The sequence below is a fragment of the Amblyraja radiata genome, chromosome 21, assembly GCF_010909765.2.
Source record: "Amblyraja radiata isolate CabotCenter1 chromosome 21, sAmbRad1.1.pri, whole genome shotgun sequence".
NCBI classification, from domain to species: Eukaryota; Metazoa; Chordata; class Chondrichthyes; order Rajiformes; family Rajidae; genus Amblyraja; species Amblyraja radiata.
The window spans coordinates 42,378,735-42,402,777 of NC_045976.1; the positions used below are offsets into that span (position 1 = coordinate 42,378,735).

Genomic DNA, 24,043 nt, shown 5'->3' on the forward strand with positions numbered 1-24,043 from the left:
TGCAATTGGAACTGCTGTGGCAGGCAGGGGAAGTGCAATTGGAATTTTTTTTAAAGTCCATGGCAGAGGGAGGCAGGTGAATGGTGCAATATTGCATTGGGGAACGGGTTGCGTTGGGGAACGGGTTGCGTTGAGGGAACGGGTTGCGTTGGGGAACGGGTTGCGTTGGGGAACGGGTTGCGTTGGGGAACGGGTTGCGTTGGGGACGGGTTGCGTTGGGGAACGGGTTGCGTTGGGGAACGGGTTGCGTTGGGGAACGGGTTGCGTTGGGGGACCAGGCCTCTCGTGTGACAGAGACCCAACGGGTCCCACTTGGTCTAGTCTCCTTTAAACTTTGCCTCTCTCACCTTAATGCTACGCCCTCTAGTATTTGATAGCCTGGATAGAGTGGATACGTAGAGGATGTTTCCACTGGTGGGAGAGTCTAGGACCAGAGGGCACAGTCTCAGAATTAAAGGACGGTCCTTTAGAAAGGAGATGAGGAAGAATTTCTTTAGTCAGAGGGTGGTGAATCTGTGGAATTCATTGCCACAGACGGCTGTGGAGGCCACAAGACAATGGATATATTTAAGGCAGAGATAGATAGATTGTTGATTAGTGCGGGTGTCAGGGGTTATGGGGAGAAGGCAGGAGAATGGGGTTAGGAGGGAGAGATAGATCAGCCACGTTTGAATGGCGGAGTAGACTGAATGGGCTGAATGGCCTAATTCTGCTCCTATCCCTTATGAACGTTAACATGTCAACACTGGTTAAAAGGTTCTGACGTGTCCAGCATTCCGATCCTTCTCATAATTTTCATAAATTGTCACATGGTCATGGGCTGGACACCAGGAAACCACAACACAAGCAGCAAAATCCTCCCGATCTTCTGGGCTAGGGTAGATACAAGTTGTGACCAATGCCCAGTCCATCGCCGGCTCTGATCTCCCCACCATCGAAGGGATCTATCGTAGTCGCTGCCTCAAAAAGGCAGCCAACATCATCAAAGGCCCACACCATCCTGGCCACACACCATCTCACCATTGCCATCGGGAAGAAGGTACAGGAGCCTAAAACAGTAACGTCCAGGTTCAGGAACAGCTTGTTCCCCACAGCCATCAGGTTAGTAAACTCAACAACAAACAAGCTCTGAACTACAACAGTCTATTATTATTATTGCACATTTATTGTGTATATATGGTCTATAGACACACTGAACCTTTTATCTGCCGTTTCAAGTCAAGAGAGTTTTATTGTCATGTGTCCCAGATAAGGGCGAGTCCAGAACCAGGGGCCACAGTCTTAGAATAAAGGGGAGGTCATTTAAGACTGAGGTGAGGAAAAACCTTTTCACCCAGAGAGTTGTGAATTTATGGAATTCCCTGCCACAGAGGGCAGTGGAGGCCAAGTCACTGGATGGATTTAAGAGAGTTAGATAGAGCTCTAGGGGCTAGTGGAGTCGAGGGATATGGGGAGAAGGCAGGCACGGGTTATTGCTTGGGGACGATCAGCCATGATCACAGTGAATGGCGGTGCTGGCTCGAAGGGCCGAATGGCCTCCTCCTGCACCTATTTTCCAGGTCAATGAAATTCTTGCTTGCTGCAGCACAGCAGAATATGGAAGCATAAATACAGACAGTTCAGTGTGTCTATACAGCATAGACTGTATATACATACACATAAATAAACAGATAAGGTGCAATAGGCTGTTATAATTCAGAGTTAGTTTGAGTTGAGTTTAATAGCCTGATGGCTGTGGGGAAGCAGCTATTCCTGAACTTGGATGTTGCAGATTTCAGGCTCCTGTACCTTCTACCTGAAGGTAGCGGGGAGATGAGTGTGTGGCCAGGATGGTGTGGGTCCTTGATGATGTTGGCTGCCTTTTTGATGCAGCGACTGCGATAGATCCCCTTCGATGGTGGGGAGGTCAGAGCCGATGATGGACTGGGCAGTGGTCACAACTTTCTACATCCTTTTCCGCTCCTGGGCGCTCAAGTTGCCGAACCAAGCCACGATGCAACCGGTCAGCATGCTCTCTACTGTGCACCTGTAGACGTTCGAGAGGGTCCTCCTTGACTTTTTGTATTATGTTTACGTATTCTGTTGTGCTGCGTGGAGCAAGTAGGAATTTCATTGTCCTATCTGGGACACATGACAATAAAACCCTCTTGACTCCTGACACGGCTCCAGTACGCACCAGTATGCCAGGGATGGGTGTTCCTTCAGGGCTTGTGTTGGAAGAACCGGCAGCTTCTTCAGGTCCGCTCGCGTCACATCGTTACTGCAACAGAATATTGGGAAGGATGGCAGGTTTAGACCAGGACCATGAGTGGAGTTGAGTTTAGTTCATTGTCACGTGTACCGAGGTATAGGGAAAAGCTTTTGTTGCGCGCTAACCAGTCAGCGGAAAGACAACACATGGTTACAATCGATGTTTAAGAAGGAACTGTGCAGATGCTGGAAAATCGAAGGTAGACAAAAGTGCTGGAGAAACTCAGCGGGTGCAGCAGCATCTATGGAGTGAAGGAAATAGGCAACGTTTCGGGCCGAAACCCGGAAGGGTTTCGGCCCGAAACGTTGCCTATTTCCAGAAGGGTTTCGGCCCGAAACGTTGCCTATTTCCAGAAGGGTTTCGGCCCGAAACGTTGCCTATTTCCAGAAGGATTTCGGCCCGAAACGTTGCCTATTTCCAGAAGGATTTCGGCCCGAAACGTTGCCTCTTTCCAGAAGGGTTTCGGCCCGAAACGTTGCCTATTTCCAGAAGGGTTTCGGCCCGAAACGTTGCCTATTTCCAGAAGGATTTCGGCCCGAAACGTTGCCTATTTCCAGAAGGGTTTCGGCCCGAAACGTTGCCTATTTCCAGAAGGGTTTCGGCACGAAACGTTGCCTATTCCTTCGCTCCATAGATGCTGCCTCACCCGCTGAGTTTCTCCAGCATGATTACAATCGAGCTGTCCACAGCGTAGATACATGATAGAGGGAACAAAGTGAATAACATTCATAGACAATAGACAATAGGTGCAGGAGTAGGCCCTTCGGCCCTTCGAGCCAGCACCGCCATTCAATATGATCATGGCTGATCATCCCCAATCAGTACCCCGTTCCTGCCTTCTCCCCGTATCCCCTGATTCCGTTAGCCCTAAGAGCTAAATCTAACTCTCTCTTGAAAACATCCAGTAAAATGGCCTCCACTGCCTTCTGTGGCAGAGAATTCCACAGATTCACAACTCTCTGGGTGAAAAGGTTTTTCCTCATCTCAGTCCGAAATGGCCGACCCCTTATTCTTAAGGAAAGGCAATACATAATTCACAGTGTACAGATACAGGATAAGGGAATAACGTTTAGTGCAAGGTAAAGCCAACACAGTCCGATCAAGGATGAAGGGTTTCGGCCTGAAACGTTGCCTATTCCTTCGCTCCATAGACGCTGCCTCACCCGCTGAGTTTCTCCAGCATTTTTGTCTACCTCCGATCAAGGATAGTCCGAGGGTCACCAATGAGGTGGATAGTAGTTCAGGACCGCTCTCTGGTTGTGGTAGGATGGTTCAGTTGCCTGATAACAGCCGGGAAGAAACTGTCCCTGAATCTGGAGGTGTGCGTTCGTTTTCACACTTCTGTACCTCATGCCCGATGGGAGAGGGGAGAAGAGGGAGTGGCCGGGGGTGAGACTGGTCCTTGATTATGATGTGTGTGTGTATGAATAAGAACAGATGTAACGCTCTGAAGACCAACATCTGTTCCTCTTTAGTTAAGTCAGAGTCTCTACACCCAGGGCCTCGTTAAGTAGGTTTAAAACAATCTTTAAGGGCATTGTCCTGTGGGTGTGACAGAGAGAGGCGTGTGCTGGGACTGGTCACACCGCTGTTGCCCCTCTCTGTGACCAAGGGCAACTTCTTGGGATACTTGACAAGGCATGGGGGGGCGCGAGGGGGGGAGTGGAGGGCATGCGGTGAATGGAACAAAGCTTTGAAAGTGAGAGAACAAACACAAAACACTGGAGTAACTAGATGCAACCTAGCGGCATAAACATTGAATTCTCCAATTTCCGGCAGCCCTTAGAAACATAGAAAATAGGTGCAGGAGTAGAGGCCACTCGGCCCTTCGAGCCTGCACCGCCATTCAATATGATCATGGCTGATCATCCAACTCAGTATCCTGTACCTGCCTTCTCTCCATACCCCCTGATCCCTTTAGCCACAAGGGCCACATCTAACTCCCTCTTAAATATAGCCAATGAACTGGCCTCAACTACCTTCTGTCTGCTTGCTGCCTCTTCCCCTTCACAGCTCTCCCTCAGTCCTCGGGCTCCACCTCTTCCTTTTTTCTTTCTTCTTCCCGCCCCCCATCCCCCCACATCAGTCTGAAGCAAGGGTTTCGGCCCGAAACGTTGCCTATTTCCTTCACTCCATAGATGCTGCTGCACCCGCTGAGTTTCTCCAGCATTTTTGTCTACCTTCAATTTTCCAGCATCTGCAGTTTCTTCTTCAATGCTGGAGTAACTCAGCGGGTCAGGCAGCATCTGTGGAGAACATGGATTGGTGACGTTTCACAGAGTGCTGGAGTAACTCAGCGGGTCAGGCAGCATCTGTGGAGAACATGGATAGGTGACGTTTCACAGAGTGCTGGAGTAACTCAGCGGGTCAGGCAGCATCTGTGGAGAACATGGATAGGTGACGTTTCACAGAGGGCTGGAGTAACTCAGCGGGTCAGGCAGCATCTGTGGAGAACATGGATAGGTGACGTTTCACAGAGTGCTGGAGTAACTCAGCGGGTCAGGCAGCATCTGTGGAGAACATGGATAGGTGACGTTTCTGGTCGGCACCCTTTGGAAGTAAGATCTGATTCTTAGCTTAGCTTGGAGGTACAGCACGGTAACAGGCCCTTCGGCCCATCAAGTCCACACTGACCATCGATCGCCCGTTCACACACTAGTTCTATGTTATCCCACTTTCTCATCCACTCCCTACACACTAGGGGGCAATTTACAGAGGGGCCGATTAACCTACAAACCCGCACGTCTCTGGGATGTGGGAGGAATCCGGAGCACCCGGAGGAAACGCACGATGGTCACGGGGAGAACGTGCAAACTCCACACACTCAGACAGCACCCTAGCTTAAGGAAGGGCCGTTCAGAAGGCTGATAACAGAGTGGAAGAAGCTGTTCCTGAGCCTGGTGGTGCGCGCTTTCAAGCTTCTGTACCTTCTGCCGGACGGGAGCGGGGAGACGAAGGAATGAAAAAAAAATCCCATATTTATTTGAGTAATCTTTGGGTTTCAAATTTCCGAGTTGCTGTGGTGGGAATTGAACTCAAGTTCTTTGTATCAATGGGCCAAGCCACTGCCTCCTAAACCGGTAACTTAACCGCTAGACTACAGAACCACAAGCTCCTCCGACCATAAATAATTGTTAATGAACCCTGTTCATATTAAGCAAAGTCTAAGGTTTGTTTTTACATGCTGCCAAAATGTTCTAAATGTTATCAAAGTACTCTTGCCCCGAGTGTTTTGTTACGGGACATTTTATTCGGGCAATAAAACAAATCCCGATAGGGGCACAAAAGTATTTTTATATTCAAGTAACTTGCGTTATAATGTTTAAAATGCAACACAGAAAGCCATAAAGTCACGATGCAGGATTTTAGGCCTCTTGGTCAGGCTGCACTGGGAGTATCATGTGTGGGGAGGAACTGCAGATGCCGGATTACAACGAAGATAGACACAAAGTGCTGGAGTAACTCAGCGGGACAGGCGGCATCTCTGGAGAGAAGGGAACAGGCGACGTTTTGGGTCGAGACCCTTCTTCATAATAATAATAATGGATGGGATTTATATAGCGCTTTTCTAATACTCAAGGCGCTTTACATCGCATTATTCATTCACTCCTCAGTCACACTCGGTGGTGGTAAGCTACTTCTGTAGCCACAGCTGCCCTGGGGCAGACTGACGGAAGCGTGGCTGCCAATCTGCGCCTACGGCCCCTCCGACCACCACCAATCACTCACACACATTCACACACAGGCAAAGGTGGGTGAAGTGTCTTGCCCAAGGACACAACGACAGTATGCACTCCAAGCGGGATTAGAACCGGCTACCTTCCGGTTGCCAGCCGAACACTTAGCCCATTGTGCCATCTGTCTTCAGAAACCAGGGCGACGTTGCGGGTTGACCAGCGTTGGGGAAGGGGGCAAGGAGGCGGAGATATTGTTCGCTTCATTAGACGTGTCCAGTTTAGTTTAGTTTAGAGATACAGCGCGAAACAGGCCCTTCGACCCACCGAGTCCGTGCCGACCAGCGATCCCCGCACACTAACACTATCCTACACACACACTAGGGGACAATTTACAATCTTTACTGAAGCCAATTCACCGGCGCGTCTTTGGAGTGTGGGAGGAAACCGGAGCGCCTGGAGAAAACCCAGGCAGGTCACGGGGAGAACGTGCAAACTCCGTACAGACAGCACCCGTAGCCAGGATGGAACCCGGGTCTCTGGCGCTGTGAGGCAGCGAATGGCTTTGTGGGCGGTACGACTGATATGTGTCATTCCCATTAAGTTTGTCCTGGGAGAGACGTCAGCCTCTTGGGAATGTTTCAGGGCAAGTGAAGGGCAGGTTTGTGTAGCATCAGCTGTCAGCTGTTCATTCACCATTTCCCACTAATGGCCGGCACTTTACCGTAAGCTGAAATATTTATTGCCAAGACAGGAACTGCACTAATGGACTGAAATGAGTTACAAGCTGCGAGAATTGTCGATCTATAATCCTTCCTCCAGAGCGATATCATTTGCAAAGAACTACCTCCTCACAGCGCCAGAGACCCGGGTTCCATCCTGACTACGGGCGCTGTCTGTACGGAGTTTGCACGTTCTCCTCGTGACCTGCGTGGGTTTTCTCCGGGTGCTCCGGTTTCCTCCCACACTCCAAAGACGTGCAGGTTTGTAGGTTAATTGGCTTGATTTGAATGTAAATTGTCCCTAGTGTGTGTAGGGCAGTGTTAGTGTGCGGGGATCGCTGGTCAACACGGACCCGGTGGGCCGAATGGCCTGTTTCCGCGCTGTTTCTCTAAACTGAACTAAAACCAGAGTGATACAGCACGGAAACAGGCCCTTCGGCCAAACTTGCCCACACCGACCAACATGCCCCATCCACACTCGTCCCACCTGCCTGTGTTTGGCCCTTGTCCCTCCAAACCTGTCCTATCCATGTACCAGTCTAACTGCTTAGTCCCAGCCTCAACTACCTCCTCCGGCACGCAACAAAAAGCTTTTCACTGTACCTCGCTACATGTGACAATAAACTAAACTAAACTCACAAATGTTTTGTGCGGGAGGGAACTGCAGATGCTGGTTTAAACTGAAGATAGACACTCCACAGATGCTGCCCATCCCGCCGAGTTTCCCCAGCATTTTGTGTCTGCCTTCGATTTAAACCAGCGTCTGCAGTTGCTTCCTCCACAGTGAAATTCAAGGTCAGGTAACCATGGTGAGCTCAGAGTAAACCATGTGGCCAGCAGCAGCAACTTCGAAGGTCGATTGACAAGTGTCGCGTGATGATTAAACTTGAACCAATAAGCTGTTTGTTAGACCAGGTAACTAGCGCTCCACGTTTAAGCGGCTGCTGGAATGTGGGCTGTAAACGCGGCAACGTTCTCCACGTGAAGAGGTGTACACGAGCAAATCACACAGACACTAGAGTTCCGTGGTATGGATATTGATTTCCCTCACTTCAGGTAGCCCCGGCTCTCTCCATCCCTCCCCCACCCAAGTCGCACCAGCTTCGCATTTGCACCCAACAAACAGCTGACAATGGCCTGTTTCCTTCATTGTTCTTTATCTCCAGAACCAGGGGCCACAGTTTAAGAATAAGGGGAGTAAGCCATTCAAAACGGAGATGAGGAATCACTTTTTCACACAGAGAGTGGTGAGTCTGTGGAATTCTCTGCCTCAGAGGGCGGTGGAGGCCGGTTCTCTGGATACTTTCAAGAGAGAGCTAGATAGGGCTCTTAAAGATAGCGGAGTCAGGGGATATGGGGGAGAAGGCAGGAACGGGGTACTGATTGGGGATGATCAGCCATGATCACATTGAATGGCGGTGCTGGCTCGAAGGGCCGAATGGCCTCCTCCTGCACCTGTTGTCTATTGTCTCTCCACATCACCGTCTATATCTCGTTTCCCTTATCCCTGACTAGTCTGAAGAAGGGTCTCGACCCGAAACGTCGCCCGTTCCTTCTCTGCACAGATGCTGCCTCACCCGCTGAGTTTCTCCAGCATTTTTTGTCTAGCAGAAGTATAAAACTCTCTTTTGAATGCCAAGATGACTTTGGATCGCAGCTTGGGTGACATCCAAAACCATGTGCCAGACGCACTCTAGACGTGCCACACGTACAGCCAAGATTCAAAGTCACCTTGATAAATGAATGACCAGACTTGTATCCCACACGTACAAAGCTGTCGTCTACAGCACGTCACACCATTAAACACAGTGCCCTTGCAAGATGCACTTAGTTTAGTTTAGAGATACAGCGCGGAAACAGGCCCATCGGCCCACCGAGTCTGCACTGACCAGCGATCCCCGCACACCAACACTATCCTACACACACTAGGGACAATTTTATATTAACCTACAAACCTGTACGTCAACATCTACATCTCTTGTGCCCCTCTCCCCTGACTCTCAGGCTGAGGAAGAGTCCCGACCCGAAACGTCACCTATCCATGTTCTCCACAGATGCTGCCTGACCCGCTGAGTTACTCCAGCACTCTGTGAAACGTCACCTATCCATGTTCTCCACAGATGCTGCCTGACCCGCTGAGTTACTCCAGCACTCTGTGAAACGTCACCTATCCATGTTCTCCACAGATGCTGCCTGACCCGCTGAGTTACTCCAGCACTCTGTGAAACGTCACCTATCCATGTTCTCCACAGATGCTGCCTGACCCGCTGAGTTATGGTGCAGCAGCATCTATGGAGCGAAGGAAATAGGCAACGTTTTGGGCCGAAACCCTTCTGGAAATAGGCAACGTTTCGGGCCGAAACCCGGAAGGGTTTCGACCCGAAACGTTGCCTATTTCCTTAGCTCCATAGATGCTGCTGCACCCGCTGAGTTACTCCAGCACTCTGTGTCCACCAGAGACTTCATTGAAGACAAATTGTAGAGGAGCGCGTTGGGTTTGGGAGAGGAGAGGAACCGTTTAGGACACAGGTCCACGTGACCCGGTCAAGCTTACCTCGAATAGTCACCTTTAGCTTCCTGCAGAGGATGAAAGAAAAATAACATCAATGAATTATGAACAAAAACATCATCCATACAATCCAAACACTTTAGTTTAGTTTAGAGATACAGCGTGGAAACAGGCCCTTCGGCCCACCGAGTCCGTGCCGACCAGCGATCCCCGCACACTGACACTGTCCCACACACACTAGGGGACAATTCACATTTACGCCAAGCCAATTAACCTACAAACCTGCACGTCTTTGGAGTGTGGGATGAAACCGGAGCGCCCAGAGAAAACCCACGCAGGTCACGGGGAGAACGTGCAAACTCCGTACAGACAGCGCCCATAGTCAGGATCCAACCCGGGTCTCTGGCGCTATAAGTTCATGTTCTTAAGTGATAGGAGCAGAATTAGGCCATTCGGCCCATCAAGTCTACTCCGCCATTCAATCACGGTCGTTCTATCTCTCCCTCTCAACCCCATTCTCCTGCCTTCTCCCTATAACCCCCGACACCCGCACTAATCAAGAATCTATCGAAGGTAGACAAAATTGCTGGAGAAACTCAGCGGGTGCAGCAGCATCTATGGAGCGAAGGAAATAGGCAACGTTTCGGGCCGAAACCCAAAAGGGTTTCGGCCCGAAACGTCGCCTATTTCCAGAAGGGTTTCGGCCCGAAACGTCGCCTATTTCCTTCGCTCCATAGATGCTGCTGCACCCGCTGAGTTTCTCCAGCAATTTTCGTCTACCTAAGAAACATTTGCAGCCTGCTTACAGCGTCTGAGTTATTCCACAAACCCAAGGGTCGTCAATCCACTAGAACACCAACGAGGCTGTCAGCGATTCACAACCAGCTGAGAATTAAGTAACTCCGTAAACTCAATGCAGTCATGGGACGTCACGGCGGGGCAGCGGGTAGAGCTGCTGCCTCTCGGCGCCAGAGGCCCCGGGTTCCATCCCGACTACGGGCGCTGTCTGTGCGGAGTTTGCACGTTCTCCCCGTGGGTTTTCTCCGGGTGCTCCGGTTTCCTCCCACACTCCAAAGGTGTGCGGGTTTGTAGGTTAATTGGCTTGGTGCACATGTGAATTTGTCCCTAGTGTGTGTGTGTGTCGGGCAGGGTTAGTGTGCGGGGATCGCTGGTCGGCGCGGACTCGGTGGGTTTCTCTAAGCTAAACTAAATTAAAAGGACTATCCACGCCTCGCACAATTTTATCCGGTCTCCCCTCAACGTCCAGCCTTCCAGAGGCAACAATCCAACCTCTCCCTGTAGCCAATGGCCAGCGTTCGAGTAAAACTCCCTGTTCCCCTCTCACTAGTTACAGACACAAAGCCACACAAAGAGAGAATGAGGCGCGTTGTTTAATCTTCAATAGGCCGGCCTTTCATGGACTTTAACGAGTCAGCGGAATTTTCCAGTGCAAGTCTGGACTGACACAATAAGTTTCTCCCCGAGCTAAATAGTTAGTTCCAACTCTGTGGACAAACTGTGGCATGAAATGTTCTTTCTCCAAAGATAAACCTTGTTCGCAGTGAAAAAGAGACACAATATAAAACAAAAAGCTTGCAGCAACTTTCCAGACATGCCCAGTGTCTCCGCAATAATGAGTCGGAAGGAACTGCAGATGCTGGTTTGAATCGAAGATACACACAAAAGTGCTGGAGTATTGTGTGAAGTTTTCTTCCCCTAATTTGAGCAAGGACATTCTTGCTATTGGGGGAGTCCAGCGTAGGTTTACAAGGTTAATTCCCGGGATGGCGGGACTGTCATATGCTGAGAGAATGGAGCGGCTGGGCTTGTACACTCTGTGGAGTTTATTAGGATGAGAGGGAATCTCATTGAGACATATAAGATTATTAAGGGTTTGGACGCGCTAGAGGCAGGAAACATGTTCCCGATGTTGGGGGAGTCCAGAACCAGGGGCCACAGTTTAAGAATAAGGAGTAAGCCATTTAGAACGGAGACGAGGAAACACTTTTTCACACAGAGAGTGGTGAGTCTGTGGAATTCTCTGCCTCAGAGGGCGGTGGAGGCCGGTTCTCTGGATGCTTTCAAGAGAGAGCTAGATAGGGCTCTTGAAAATAGCGGAGTCAGGGGATATGGGGAGAAGGCAGGAACGGGGTACTGATTGGGGATGATCAGCCATGATCACATTGAATGGCGGTGCTGGCTCGAAGGGCCGAATGGCCTCTACTCCTGCACCTATTTTCTATGTGTCTAATCAGACACCACCAAAAACCATCCTTCTGGTGACATTTATACTTTAGTTTAGTTTAAATAGTTTAGAGATACAGCGCGGAAACAGGCCCTTCGGCCCATCGAGTCCGTGCCGACCAGCGATCCCCGCACACTAACACTATCCCACACACACTAGGGACAATTTACAATTTTTACCAAATTAACCTACAAGCCTACACGTCTTTGGAGTGTGGGAGGAAACCAGAGCGCCCGGAGAAAACCCACGCAGGTCACGGGGAGAACGTGCAAACTCCGTACAGACAGCACCCGTAGTCAGGATGGAACCCGGGTCTCTGGCGCTGTGAGGCAGCAGCTCTACCCGCTGCGCCACCGTGCCACTTTATTGAGGGGTTCAGGATCAGCTTTAGGGGGGTGGAGTTGCCAGCTCAACTGAGGGCAGGACATGGGCAATGCTCAACATCCCTCCAAGCTGGGAAGGGCGCAGAGAGGATTCACGAGGGTGTTGCCAGGACTAGAGGGTGTGAGCTACAGGGAGAGGTTGAGCAGGCTGGGTCTCTATTCCATGGCGCGCAGGAGGATGAGGGGTGATCTTATAGAGGTGTACAAAATCATGAGAGGAATAGATCGGGTAGAGTCTCTTGCTCAGAGTAGGGGAATCGAGGACCAGAGGACATAGGTTCAAGGTGAAGGGGAAAATGCAATAGGAATCTGAGGGTTAACTTTTTCACACAGAGGGTGGTGGGTGTATGGAACAAGCTGCCGGAGGAGGTAGTTGAGGCTGGGACTTTCCCATCGTTAGACACGTACATGGATAGGACAGGTTTAGAGGGATGTGGGCCAAACGCAGGCAGCTGGGACTGGTGTAGATGGGGCATGTTGGCCGGTATGGGCAAGTCGGGCCGAAGGGCCTGTATCTATGACGCCGTGTTCTTACCTGCAGGATGTAGGCTGCCAACTCAAATATGGCCTCAGTGTCGACCTCTATCAGCTCCTGAGGGGGGGGAGAACAAGCGGCCGTTACACCCAGCGGGGGGGGGCAAGAGAATATCAGCTGCCTTTCACACCCCCTCCCCCCCTCCCCCCCAACAGTACTGCCCACTCACTGGGCCACCCAGAGAGGGAGAGAGAGAGGGGAGCGGGGGAAGGGGGAGGGAGAGAGAGAGGGGGGAGAGGTAGTGAAGAGGGAGGGAGAGAGAGAGGGGGGAGAGGGGGAGAGTGAGAGAGGAGAGCGAGAGAGGGAGGGAGGGAGAGATAGAGAAAGAGAGAGAGGGGAGAGGTAGAGAGCGAGGGAGGGAGAAGAGAGGGGGAAGGGAGAGAGAGAAAGCGGGACAGAGAAAGAGAGAGAGGGGGAGAGGGAGAGAGAGAGAGAGAGAGAGAGGGGTGGAGGGAGAGAGAGAGAGAGAGAGACACACACACACACAGAGGGGGAGCAGTGAGGGGTGTCGAGGGAGGTGAGCGACTGAGAGATTTCACCTCTGATGGACTGCCCGGCCAGCAGTGGAAGCAGGCGTGCTGGGAATGAAGGGAGGAGGAGAGGGGAGGGGAGGGGATGGGGGCGGGGGAGAGACAGACACCAACGTCACCCACTTGTTGTGATGCTGTGTGTGTGGGGGGGGGCGGGGGGGCGGGTTCCAGACAGGGAGGTCCCCACGACAAAGGCAGAGACTGGGGGTGAGGGGCCGGGGGGAGGGGGAAGGTGGGGGGGAGAATCACAGTCTCCAGTAACACGGAAGCTGCTTATACACCGCACACACACAGCCACGACCCCCCGAGGCCAGTGCGGTCAAACACACCCCCTCCCCCTCCTCCCCTCCCTCCCCCCCACACTAGGGGCACTCACACCCTCACACACAGCCAGGACAGTCCGGGGAACACACAGGGTTAACAGCCGAGCCGTGCAGACATTAACCAAACATTAACCACAGGGCAAGCTGCTGGTCCGTGGATCACGTCAGAACCGGCTGGGTCAAACGCAAACTTTCTCAATTGTTTCCTGAATCGAGTTTCCAACCCGAAACGTCACCTATCCATGTTCTCCACAGATGCTGCCTGACCCACTGAGTTACTCCAGCACTCTGTGAAACGTCACCTATCCATGTTCTCCACAGATGCTGCCTGACCCGCTGAGTTACTCCAGCACTCTGTGTCCTTTTCATTATGGTTTTGTTAACTTTTAGGCCATTCGGCCCATCGGGTCTACTCCGCCATTCAATCATGGCTGATCTACCTCTCCCTGCCAACCCCATTCTCCTGCCTTCTCCCCATAAATTTCACAGAGGGGCAGTTTTCCCCTGAAGATTAACCTGTTACAGACCGCTCGAGGCCATGTCAAAGACAGTAGACAACAGGTGCAGGAGGAGGCCATTCGGCCCTTCGAGCCAGCACTGCCATTCAATGTGATCATGGCTGATCATCCCCAATCAGTACCCCGTTCCTGCCTTCTCCCCATATACCCTGACTCCGCTATCTTTAAGAGCCCTATCTAACTCTCTCTTGAAAGTATCCAGAGAACCGGCCTCCACCGCCCTCTGAGGCAGAGAATTCCACAGACTCACCACTCTCTGTGAGAAAAAGTGTTTCCTCATCTCTGTTCTAAATGGCTTTACCCCTTATTCTTAAACTGTGGCCCCTGGTTCTGGACTCCCCCAACATAGTGATACAGTGTGGAAACAGGCCCTTCAGCCCAACTTGCCCACACCAGACCAACATGCCCCATCTACACTAGTCCCATCTGCCTGCGTTTGGCCCTTATCCCTCCAAACTTGTCCTATCCATGTACCTGTTCAAGTGAAAATAAACAGAAAATGGTGGAATGGCTGAATGGGTCAGGCAGCATCTGTGTAAGGTGGTCATGATTCAGGGATCTGAAGATTGTACCCAGTTACATTAGTGTACACTCAAATACCAGGGTGGTGCAGCGGGTAGTGTTGCTGCCTCACAGTGCCAGAGACCCGGGTTCAATCCTGACTACGGGCGCTGTCTGTGTGTGTGGAGTTTGCACGTTCTCCCCGTGGGTTTTCTCCGGGTGCTCCGGATTCCTCCCACATCTCAAAGACGGACAAGATTGTAGGTTAATTGGTTTCTGCAACTTTCCTTGGTGTGTAGGACGGAACTAGTGCGGAAACAGGCCCTTCGGCCCACCGAGTCCGTGCCGACCAGCGATCTCCGCACACTAACACTACCCTACACACACTGGGGACAATTTACAATTTACAGAAGCCAATTAACCTACAAACCTGCACGTCTTTGGAGTGTGGGAGGAAACCGGAGCACCCGGAGAAAACCCAACGCAGGTCACGGGGAGAACGTGCAAACTCCGTACAGACAGCGCCCGTAGTCAGGATGGAACCCGGGTCTCTGGCGCTGTGAGGCAGCAGCTCTACCCTCTGCACCACCGTGACGCCCACATTAATTGATTTGCAACAACAAGCAGATGTGAAACGCTGTCATCCCCCAGTCTCTGTCGTGGTACCACCCGACCAACACGGAAACAGGCCCTTCGGCCCATCGAGCCCGTGCTGACCATCGATCACCCGTACACACACTAGTTCTATGTTATCCCACTTTCCCATCCACTCCCTGCACACTAGGGGGCAATTTACAGAGGGGCCGATTAACCTACAAACCCGCACGTCTTTGGTATGTGGGAGGAAACCGGAGCACCCGGTTATAGACACACACTCTGAAATATATTTTCTTGTTTATTATGTTGTTTACAGTGTACAATGTCCCCATATTCTGTTGTGCTGCAGCAAGGAAGAATGTCGTTGTTCTATCTGAGACACACAACGATAAAACACTCTTCACAGAGTGCTGGAGTAACTCAGCGGGTCAGGCAGCATCTGTGGAGAACATGGATAGGTGACGTTTCACAGAGTGCTGGAGTAACTCAGCGGGTCAGGCAGCATCTGTGGAGAACATGGATAGGTGACGTTTCACAGAGTGCTGGAGCAACTCAGCGGGTCAGGCAGCGTGTGTGTACCATGAGATACAACCTGTTTCCCACCTTGTAGATGCAAGACTTGGCGTTGAGGAAGAAGAGCTCCACGGTTGCGTTGTCCTTCAGGTAGGCGATACTCTCGATGTAGAACCTGCAGATACAAGGGGCAGACGTGAGCTTGAAGGTCACCACCCTGTCCTTGTGGCCAGCAGCATCATCAAAGACCAGCCGTACCCTGCTCACTCCCTCCTCTCCCCTCACCCAGTTTAGTTCAGAGATACAGCGTGGAAACAGGCCCTTCGGCCCACCGAGTCCGTGCAGCCCAGCGATCCCCACGTACCAACACTATCCCACACACACCAGGGACAATTTACAATTATACCGAAGCCAATTAACTTTCAAATCCGCACGTCTTTGGAGTGTGGGAGGAAGCTGAAGAAAACCCACGCAGGTCACGGGGAGAACGTGCAAACTCCGTACAGACAGCGCCCGTAGTCAGGATGGAACCCGGGTCTCTGGCGCTGTGAGGCAGCAGCTCTACCCGCTGCACCACCGTGCCACACAAAACATACCTGATAACAGCTGGGAGGAACATGCACCTGAATTTAGAACGACTGTTTCTGCCCGCCCGCACAGATGCTGCCTGACCCGCTGAATTACTCCAACACTCTGTGTCTTTTTCAAGATGATTTGGTTAACTTTTATACTTTCTCTGCTGAAGTCGAGTGAGTGTTTAATCTTCATAAGGTCCAAGTCAGCATGGATTTACGAAGGGGAAATTCTGGAATTTGTTGAGGATGTAACAAGTAGAATGAACAAGGGAGAGCCAGTGGATGTGGTGTATCTGGACTTTCAAAAAGCCTTTGACAAGGTCCCACACTAGAGATTAGTGTGCAAAATTAGAGCACATGGTATTGGGGGTAGGGTATTGACATGGATAGAGAACTGGTTGGCAGACAGGAAGCAAAGAGTAGGAGTAAACTGGTCCTTTTCAGAATGGCAGGCAGTGACTAGTGGGGTACCGCAAGGCTCAGTGCTGGGACCCCAGATATTTACAATATATATTAACGATTTAGACGAGGGAATTAAATGTGACATCTCCAAGTTTGCGGATGACACAAAGCTGGGTGGCAGTGTGAGCTGCGAGGAGGATGCTATGAGGCTGCAGGGTGACTTGGACAGGTTGGGTGAGTGGGCAGATGCATGGCAGATGCAGTTTAATGTGGATAAATGTGAGGTTATCCACTTTGGTGGCAAGAACAGGAAGGCAGATTATTATCTGAATGGTGTCAGATTAGGAGAAGGGGAGGTGCAACGAGACCTGGGTGTGCTTGTACATCAGTCACTGAAAGTAAGCATGCAGGTACAGCAGGCAGTGAAGAAAGCTAATGGCATGTTGGCCTTCATTGCAAGAGGATTTGAGATTAGGAGCAAGGAGGTCCTACTGCTGTTGTGCATATCCCTGGTGAGACCACACCTGGAGTATTGTGTGCAGTTTTGGTCTCCAAATTTGAGGAAGGACATTATTGCCATTGAGGGAGTGCAGCGTAGGTTTACAAGGTTAATTCCTGGGATGGCGGGTCTGTCATATGCTGAGAGAATGGGTCGACTGGGCTTGTATTCACTAGAATTTAGAAGGATGAATGGGGACCTTTTAGAAACATATAAAATTCTTAAAGGATTGGACAGGCTAGATGCAGGAAAAATGTTCCTGATGTTGGGGGAGTCCAGAACCAGGGGGTCACACAGTTTAAGAATAAGGGGTCGGCCATTTAGGACTGAGATGAGGAAAAATATGTTGAGCCAGAGAGTTGTGAATCTGTGGAATTCTCTGCCACAGAAGGCAGTGGAGGCCAATTCACTGGATGTTTTCAAGAGAGAGTGAGATTTAGCTCTTAGGGCTAACGGAATCAAGGGAGAGAAGGAATGGGTGATGTTTCTGATCAAAACCTTTTCTTCAGACTCAGCTTCAGATTCTTTCCTACACGGAATCAAGGAATAAGGGGAGAAAGCAGGAACGGGGTACTGATTGTGGATGATCAGCCATGATCATATTGAATGGTGGTGCTGGCTCAAGGGCCGAATGGCCTCCTCCTGCACCTATTTTTCTATAGTACACAAAAAAGCTGTAGAAACTCAGCGGGTGCAGCAGCATCTATGGAGCGAAGGAAATAGGCAACATTTCGGGCCAAAACCCTTCTTCAGAAACGTTGCCTATTTCCTTTGCTCCATAGATGCTGCTGCACCCGCTGAGTCTCTCCAGCATTTTTATCTACCTTCGATTTTCCAGCATCTGCAGTTCCTTCTTAAACATCTATCTTTCTATGTTTTTATGATAGGAGCATAATTAGGCCATTCGGCCCATCAAGTCTACTCCACCAGTCAATCATCACTGATCTATCTTTAACTCTCAACCCCATATCTATCTCCGCCTTAAAAATACCCACTGACTTGTGGCCTCCACAGCCGTCTGTGGCAATGAGTTCCACAGATTCACCACCCTCTGACTAAAGAAATTCCTCCTCATCTCCTTTCTAAAGGAACGTCCTTTAATTCTGAGGCTGTGGCCCTCTGGTCCTAGACTCTCCCACTAGTGGAAACATCCTCTCCACATCCACTCTATCCAGGCCTTTCACTATTCGGTAAGTTTCAATGAGGTGCCCCCTCATCCTTCTAAACTCCAGCGAGAACAGGCCCAGTGCCGACAAATGCTCATCGTACGTTAACCCACTCATTCCTGGCATTGTTCTTGTAAACCTCCTCTGGACCCTCTCTAGAGCCAGCACATCCTTCCTCAGAAACATAGAAACATAGACAATAGGTGCAGGAGTAGGCCTTTCGGCCCTTCGAGCCTGCACCGCCATTCAATATGATCATGGCTGATCATCCAACTCAGTATCCTGTACCTGCCTTCTCTCCATACCCCCTGATCCCTTTAGCCACAAGGGCCACATCTAACTCCCTCTTAAATATAGCCAATGAACTGTGGCCTCAACTACCTTCTGTGGCAGAGAATTCCACAGATTCACCACAGATTCTGTGTGAAAAATGTTTTTCTCATCTCGGTCCTAATAGACTTCCCTCTTATCCTTAAACTGTGACCCCTTGTTCTGGACTTCCCCAACATCGGGAACAATCTTCCTGCATCTAGCCTGTCCGGCCCCTTAAGAATTTTGTAAGTTTCTATAAGATCCCCCCTCAATCTTCTAAATTCTAGCAAGTACAAGCCGAGTCTATCCAGTCTTTCTTCATATGAAAGTCCTGACATCCCAGGAATCAGTCTGGTGAACCTAGGGGGACAAAACGGCTCACAATGCTCCACACACGCCTTGTAGAGTCTCAGTATCACATCCCTGCTTCTTATTCCTCTAGGGCAGCAACATTCCCACACCCTTGTGAAGCTTGTGTGAAGTCTGTAAAAAAAGCCATCTGGTGCTCAACACGACAGCAGGGGAGACGATTACATTGCCAAACGTTGATGAAATGGGTGTCAAACGGCAAATGCAGAGTTGTGAATGACTTTCATCAGTACAGCGTTAACCTAAGGCTGGGGAATCCCTGGGGAATTGCAGTTTAATTTAATAAACGTGGATTTAAAAACTCATCAGTTTTGCGTTGATGTTCAAGAAAGAACTGCAGATGCAGAAAAATGCCAAACATTTTCATTCTGCAAACTCTGTGAGTTGTTCCCAGCGGCAGGAACATATTTAACGCGATTCAAATAAACTGATTTTTTGTCACTTATCATATATTCCTATCTTGTTTTTTTTAATCTTATACATATTAATAAAATAATTATGTTAATCCATAGGTCGAGTGACATTAAATAATTAGTGTCAGGTTTTGGTTTAAGAAAGGACTGCAGATGCTGGAAAAACGTCGCCTATTCCTTCGCTCCATAGATGCTTTCCGTGTCTCGACCCGAAACGTCACCTATTCCTTCGCTCCATAGATGCTGCCTCACCCGCTGAGTTTCTCCAGCATTTTTGTCTACCTTCTATGTTTCTATGATTCTACAGCTCCATCCAAGACCCGCAAGAAATCGCAGAGAATTGTGGACGCAGCCCAGACCGTCACACACACAAACCAACCTCCCTTCCATCAACTCCATCTACACCTCACCCTGCCTCGGCAAGGCCAGCAGCATCATCAAGGACCAGTCTCACCCCGGTCACTCCCTCTTCTCCCCTCTCCCATCGGGCAAGAGGTACAGAAGTGTGAAAACGAACGCACACCTCCAGATTCAGGGACAGTTTCTTCCCGGCTGTTATCAGGCTGAGGCTGTGCCCTCTAGTCCTAGACTCTCCCACTAGTGGAAACATCCTCTTAATCCACTCTATCCAGGCCTTACACTATTCTGTACTTTTCAATGAGGTCCCCCCCCCCCCCCCATTCAAACTGCAGCCTCCACTGCCTTCTGTGGCAAATAATCCTACTTTGACATGAAGTTTCTGCAACATCGCAGCTGTTTTGCATCAGTGATCGGCCCTGTCACAGAGCTGTTGAGATGGGCTGGCATGGGCGTGTTGGGCCGAAGGGCCTGTTTCTCTATATACGAATCTGTGCCTCTCCCGCGCATGTTCGGGTCTTGCACACTAGAGGGCAGTGGAGGCTACAAGATGATACATGTGTGTGTGCGCGTGCGTGTGTTTAGGAAGGAACTGCAGATGCTGGTTTAAGCCGAAGAAAATAGACACAAAGTGCTGGAGGAACTCAGCGGGACAGGCAGCATCTATGGAGCGAAGGGAATAGGCAACGTTTCGGGCCGAAACCCTTCTGGAAATAGGCAACGTTTCGGGCCGAAACCCTTCTGGAAATAGGCAAATTTCCGGGCCGAAATCCTTCTGGAAATAGGCAACCTTTCGGGCCGAAACCCTTCCGGGTTTCTACCCGAAACGTTGCCTATTTCCTTCGCTCCATAGATGCTGCTGCACCCGCTGAGTTCCTCCAGCAGTTTTGTCGACCTTCGATTTTCCAGCATCTGCAGTTCCTTCTTAAGCATCTGTGGAGAGAAGGAATGGGTGACGTTTCGGGTCGAGACCCTTCTTCAGACCGGTCAGGGATAAGGGAAACGAGATATATAGACGGTGATGTGGAGAGATAAAGGTCGACGAATGAAAGACGTGTAGAAAAGTAACGATGAGAAAGGAAACAGGACATTGTCAGCTGTTTGTTGGGTGAAAACGAGAAACGGGAAACTTGTATACACTCGCTAGTACTCGCTAGAATTTAGAAGATTGAGGGGGGATCTTATAGAAACTTACAAAATTCTTAAGGGGTTGGACAGGCTAGATGCAGGAAGGTTGTTCCCGATGTTGGGGAAGACCAGAACAAGGGAATTGGCCTCCACTGCCTTCTGTGGCTGAGAATTCCACAGATTCACAACTCTCTGGGTGAAAAAAGTTTAAGGATAAGAGGGAAGTCTTTTAGGACCGAAATGTGAAAAACACACAGAGAGTGATGAATCTGTGGAATTACCTGTCACAGAAGGTAGTTGAGGCCACAGTTCATTGGCTATATTGAAGAGGGAGTTAGAAGTGGCTAAATGGATCAGGGGGTATGGAGAGAAGGCAGGTACGGGATACTGAGTTGGATGATCAGCCATGATCACATTGAATGGCGGTGCAGGCTCGAAGGGCCGAATGGCCTACTCCTGCACCTATTGTCTATTGTCGATGTTTATAAGCTTGACCACTTGACCGGTGGTCTTCAGAGGAACAAGAATCTGAGTCCACTCAAGCCCAACAATGCCATGTCTCACAACTTCTGTCATCCACGTTCAGAGCTTCTTAGAAGGCCACAGCCTCACCGCGCCAGGGACCAGGGTTCAATCCCGACCTCGGGTGCTGCCTGTGTGGAGTTTGCACGTTCTCCCTGCGGTGGGTGTACGGAACGAGCTGCCAGAGAAGGTAGTGGAGGTAGTTGAGGCAGGGACTGTCACAACATTTCAACAACATTCGGACAGATACATGGATATGATATGGATAGGTGAGAGGGATCTGGGCTAAACATAGGCAGGTGGGTCTAGTGCAGGTGGGGCACGTTGGTCGGCGTGGGCAAGTTGGGCTGAAGGGCCTGTTTCCATGCTGTTCCACTCTATGGCTGTTTGGGTTTCCTCCGGGTGCTCCGGTTTCCTCCCACATCCCAAAGACGTGCGGGTTTGTATGTTAATCGGCCCCTCTGTAAAATGCCCCCTAGTGTGTAGGGAGTGGATGTGAAAGTGGGATAACATGGAACTAGTGTGAGCCGGTGATCGATGGTCGGCGTGGACTCGATGGGCCGAAGGGCCTGTTTCCAAGATGTATCTTCTTTCATGTTCCAACTTAACATCTTTCGAATGCCCGCAATGGGGTAGAGGTGAATCGGACAGGACCCGAGCGTAGACAATAGACAATAGGTGCAGGAGTAGGCCATTCGGCCCTTCGAGCCAGCACCGCCATTCAATATGATCATGGCTGATCATCCCCAATCAGTACCCCGTTCCTGCCTTCTCCCCATATCCCCTGACTCCGCTATCTTTAAGAGCCCTATCTAACTCTCTCTTGAAAGTATCCAGAGAACCGGCCTCCACCGCCCTCTGAGGCAGAGAATTCCACAGACTCACCACTCTCTGTAAGAAAAAGTGTTTCCTCGTCTCCGTTCTAAATGGCTTACCCCTTATTCTTAAACTGTGGCCCCTGGTTCTGGACTCCCCCAACATTGGGAACATGTTTCCTGCCTCTAGCGTGTCCAAACCCTTAACAATCTTACATGTTCATAACATGAGGATTTCAGTATAGGAGTAAAGGGGTTCTTCTGCAGCTGTACAGGGCTCTGGTGAGACCACATCTGGAGTATTGTGTACAGTTTTGGTCTCCTAATTTGAGGAAGGACATCCTTGTGATTGAGGCAGTGCAGCGTAGGTTCACGGGATTGATCCCTGGGATGGCGGGACTATCATACGACGAAAGATTTAAAAGACTAGGCTTGTATTCACTGGAGTTTAGAAGGATGAGGGGGCTTACTATAGAAACATATCAAATTATAAAAGGACTGGAAAAGCTAGATGCAGGAAAAATGTTCCCAATGTTGGGCGAGTCCAGAACCAGGGGCCACAGCCTTAGAATAAAGGGGAGGCCATTTAAGACTGAGGTGAGAAAAAACTTTTTCACCCAGAGAGTTGTGAATTTGTGGAATTCCCTGCCACAGAGGGCAGTGGAGGCCAAGTCACTGGATGGATTTAAGAGAGAGTTAGATAGAGGTCTAGGGGCTAGTGGAGTCAAGGGATATGGGGAGAAGGCAGGCACGGGTTATTGATTGGGGACGATCAGCCATGATCACAATGAATGACGGTGGTGGCTCGAAGGGCCGAATGGCCTCCTCCTGCACCTATTTTCTACGTTTCTCTACGTTTCAATTATGGAAGGACTATTCAGAAGCCTAGTTAGAGGTGTGCGAACTGAGATGTATTGAAGAGAGAATTGGATGTAGCTCTTAGGGCAAACGGAATCAAGGGATATGGGGAGAAAGTCGAGGTGAACTGAGGGAGCTGTGTGTGGTTCGAATGGTAAATCCGGCATGAAGCAGGTACGACATTGAGATCTGTGTTGTAAAATACGTCCTGCTCCCGTCTCTGCACGGAACACCTGACAGGTTCATGTTCATGAGATCTAGGAGCAGAATTAGGCCATTCGGCCCATCACCCGGGGCTGTCACGGTGGTGCAGCGGGTAGAGCTGCTGCCTCACAGCGCCAGAGACCCGGGTTCCATCCTGACTACGGGTGCTGTCTGTGCGGAGTTTGCACGTTCTCCATGCGAACCGTTTCGCCCGCTCCATCGTTCAATGACGCCGGGATGGTGACGCAAACTCCGCGCAGGTCACGGGGAGAACGTACAAACCCGTCGGTCAGCATCGTACCCGGGACTCTGGCGTCTCGGCTCTGGGTGGCAGAACATTTGTGGTGGAACCTGTTTGGAGTTGACAAACGCTCTTCAGTCACACACCACACGTGTTAGACCCATACAGGCATGAACGATGGAATGATTCACACGCTACTTACTTCACACAGAAGTACAACACCACCGGACCCGACTTCTTGGGGAAATCGTGCTCCAGCACTCTCCGATCCAACTGCAGCCAGTTAAAGTGGGCCCTGTGTGTGAGATAGAGAGGGAGGGGGGGAGAGAGGAGAAGGGAGAGGGAGAGAGAGGAGGGGGAGAGGGGGGAGTGAGAGAGAGGGTGAGAGATGGAGAGAGGGAGAGAGAGAGGGGGGGAGAGAGACAGAGAGAGAAAGAGAGAGAGAGAGAGATGGAGAGAGAGAGAGAGGGGGAAGAGGGGGGGGGAGAAGAGGGGGGGGGAAGAGGGGGGAGAGAGAGAGAGGGAGAGAGGGGGAGAGGGGGAGAGAGAGAGAGAGAGAGAGAGAGAGAGAGAGAGAGGGAGAGAGAGAGAGAGAGAGAGAGAGAGAGCGAGAGAGAGAGAGGGAGAGAGAGAGAGAGAGAGAGAGAGAGAGAGGGAGAGAGGGGGGGAGAGGGGGGGAGGGAGAGAGGGAGAGGGAGAGAGACAGAGGGAGTGAGGGAGATAGAGAGAGGGAGATAGAGAGAGGGAGAGGGGGAAGAGGGGGAGAGAGAGAGGAAGATGGGAGATCAGGGTTAGTACATGAACTGTCCCAGCTGAGAACCCGCCAACATCCATTCTGTGACTCGCCCCAATCTACCCAGAAACCACAGAGACACCAACGT

At 50.6% G+C, this 24,043-nt stretch overlaps 1 protein-coding gene across 1 annotated transcript in view; it reads right to left on the bottom strand.

Moving 5' to 3' along the window:
* Window positions 1-24,043, bottom strand: part of frmd4a (FERM domain containing 4A) — a 128,898-nt gene that overhangs the window by 51,002 nt on the left and 53,853 nt on the right. Inside the window, 5 exon segments of the mRNA XM_033040192.1 lie at window positions 2,177-2,260; window positions 9,202-9,224; window positions 12,320-12,376; window positions 15,392-15,476; window positions 23,365-23,457. Coding sequence (XP_032896083.1) covers window positions 2,177-2,260; window positions 9,202-9,224; window positions 12,320-12,376; window positions 15,392-15,476; window positions 23,365-23,457 — 342 coding nt within the window.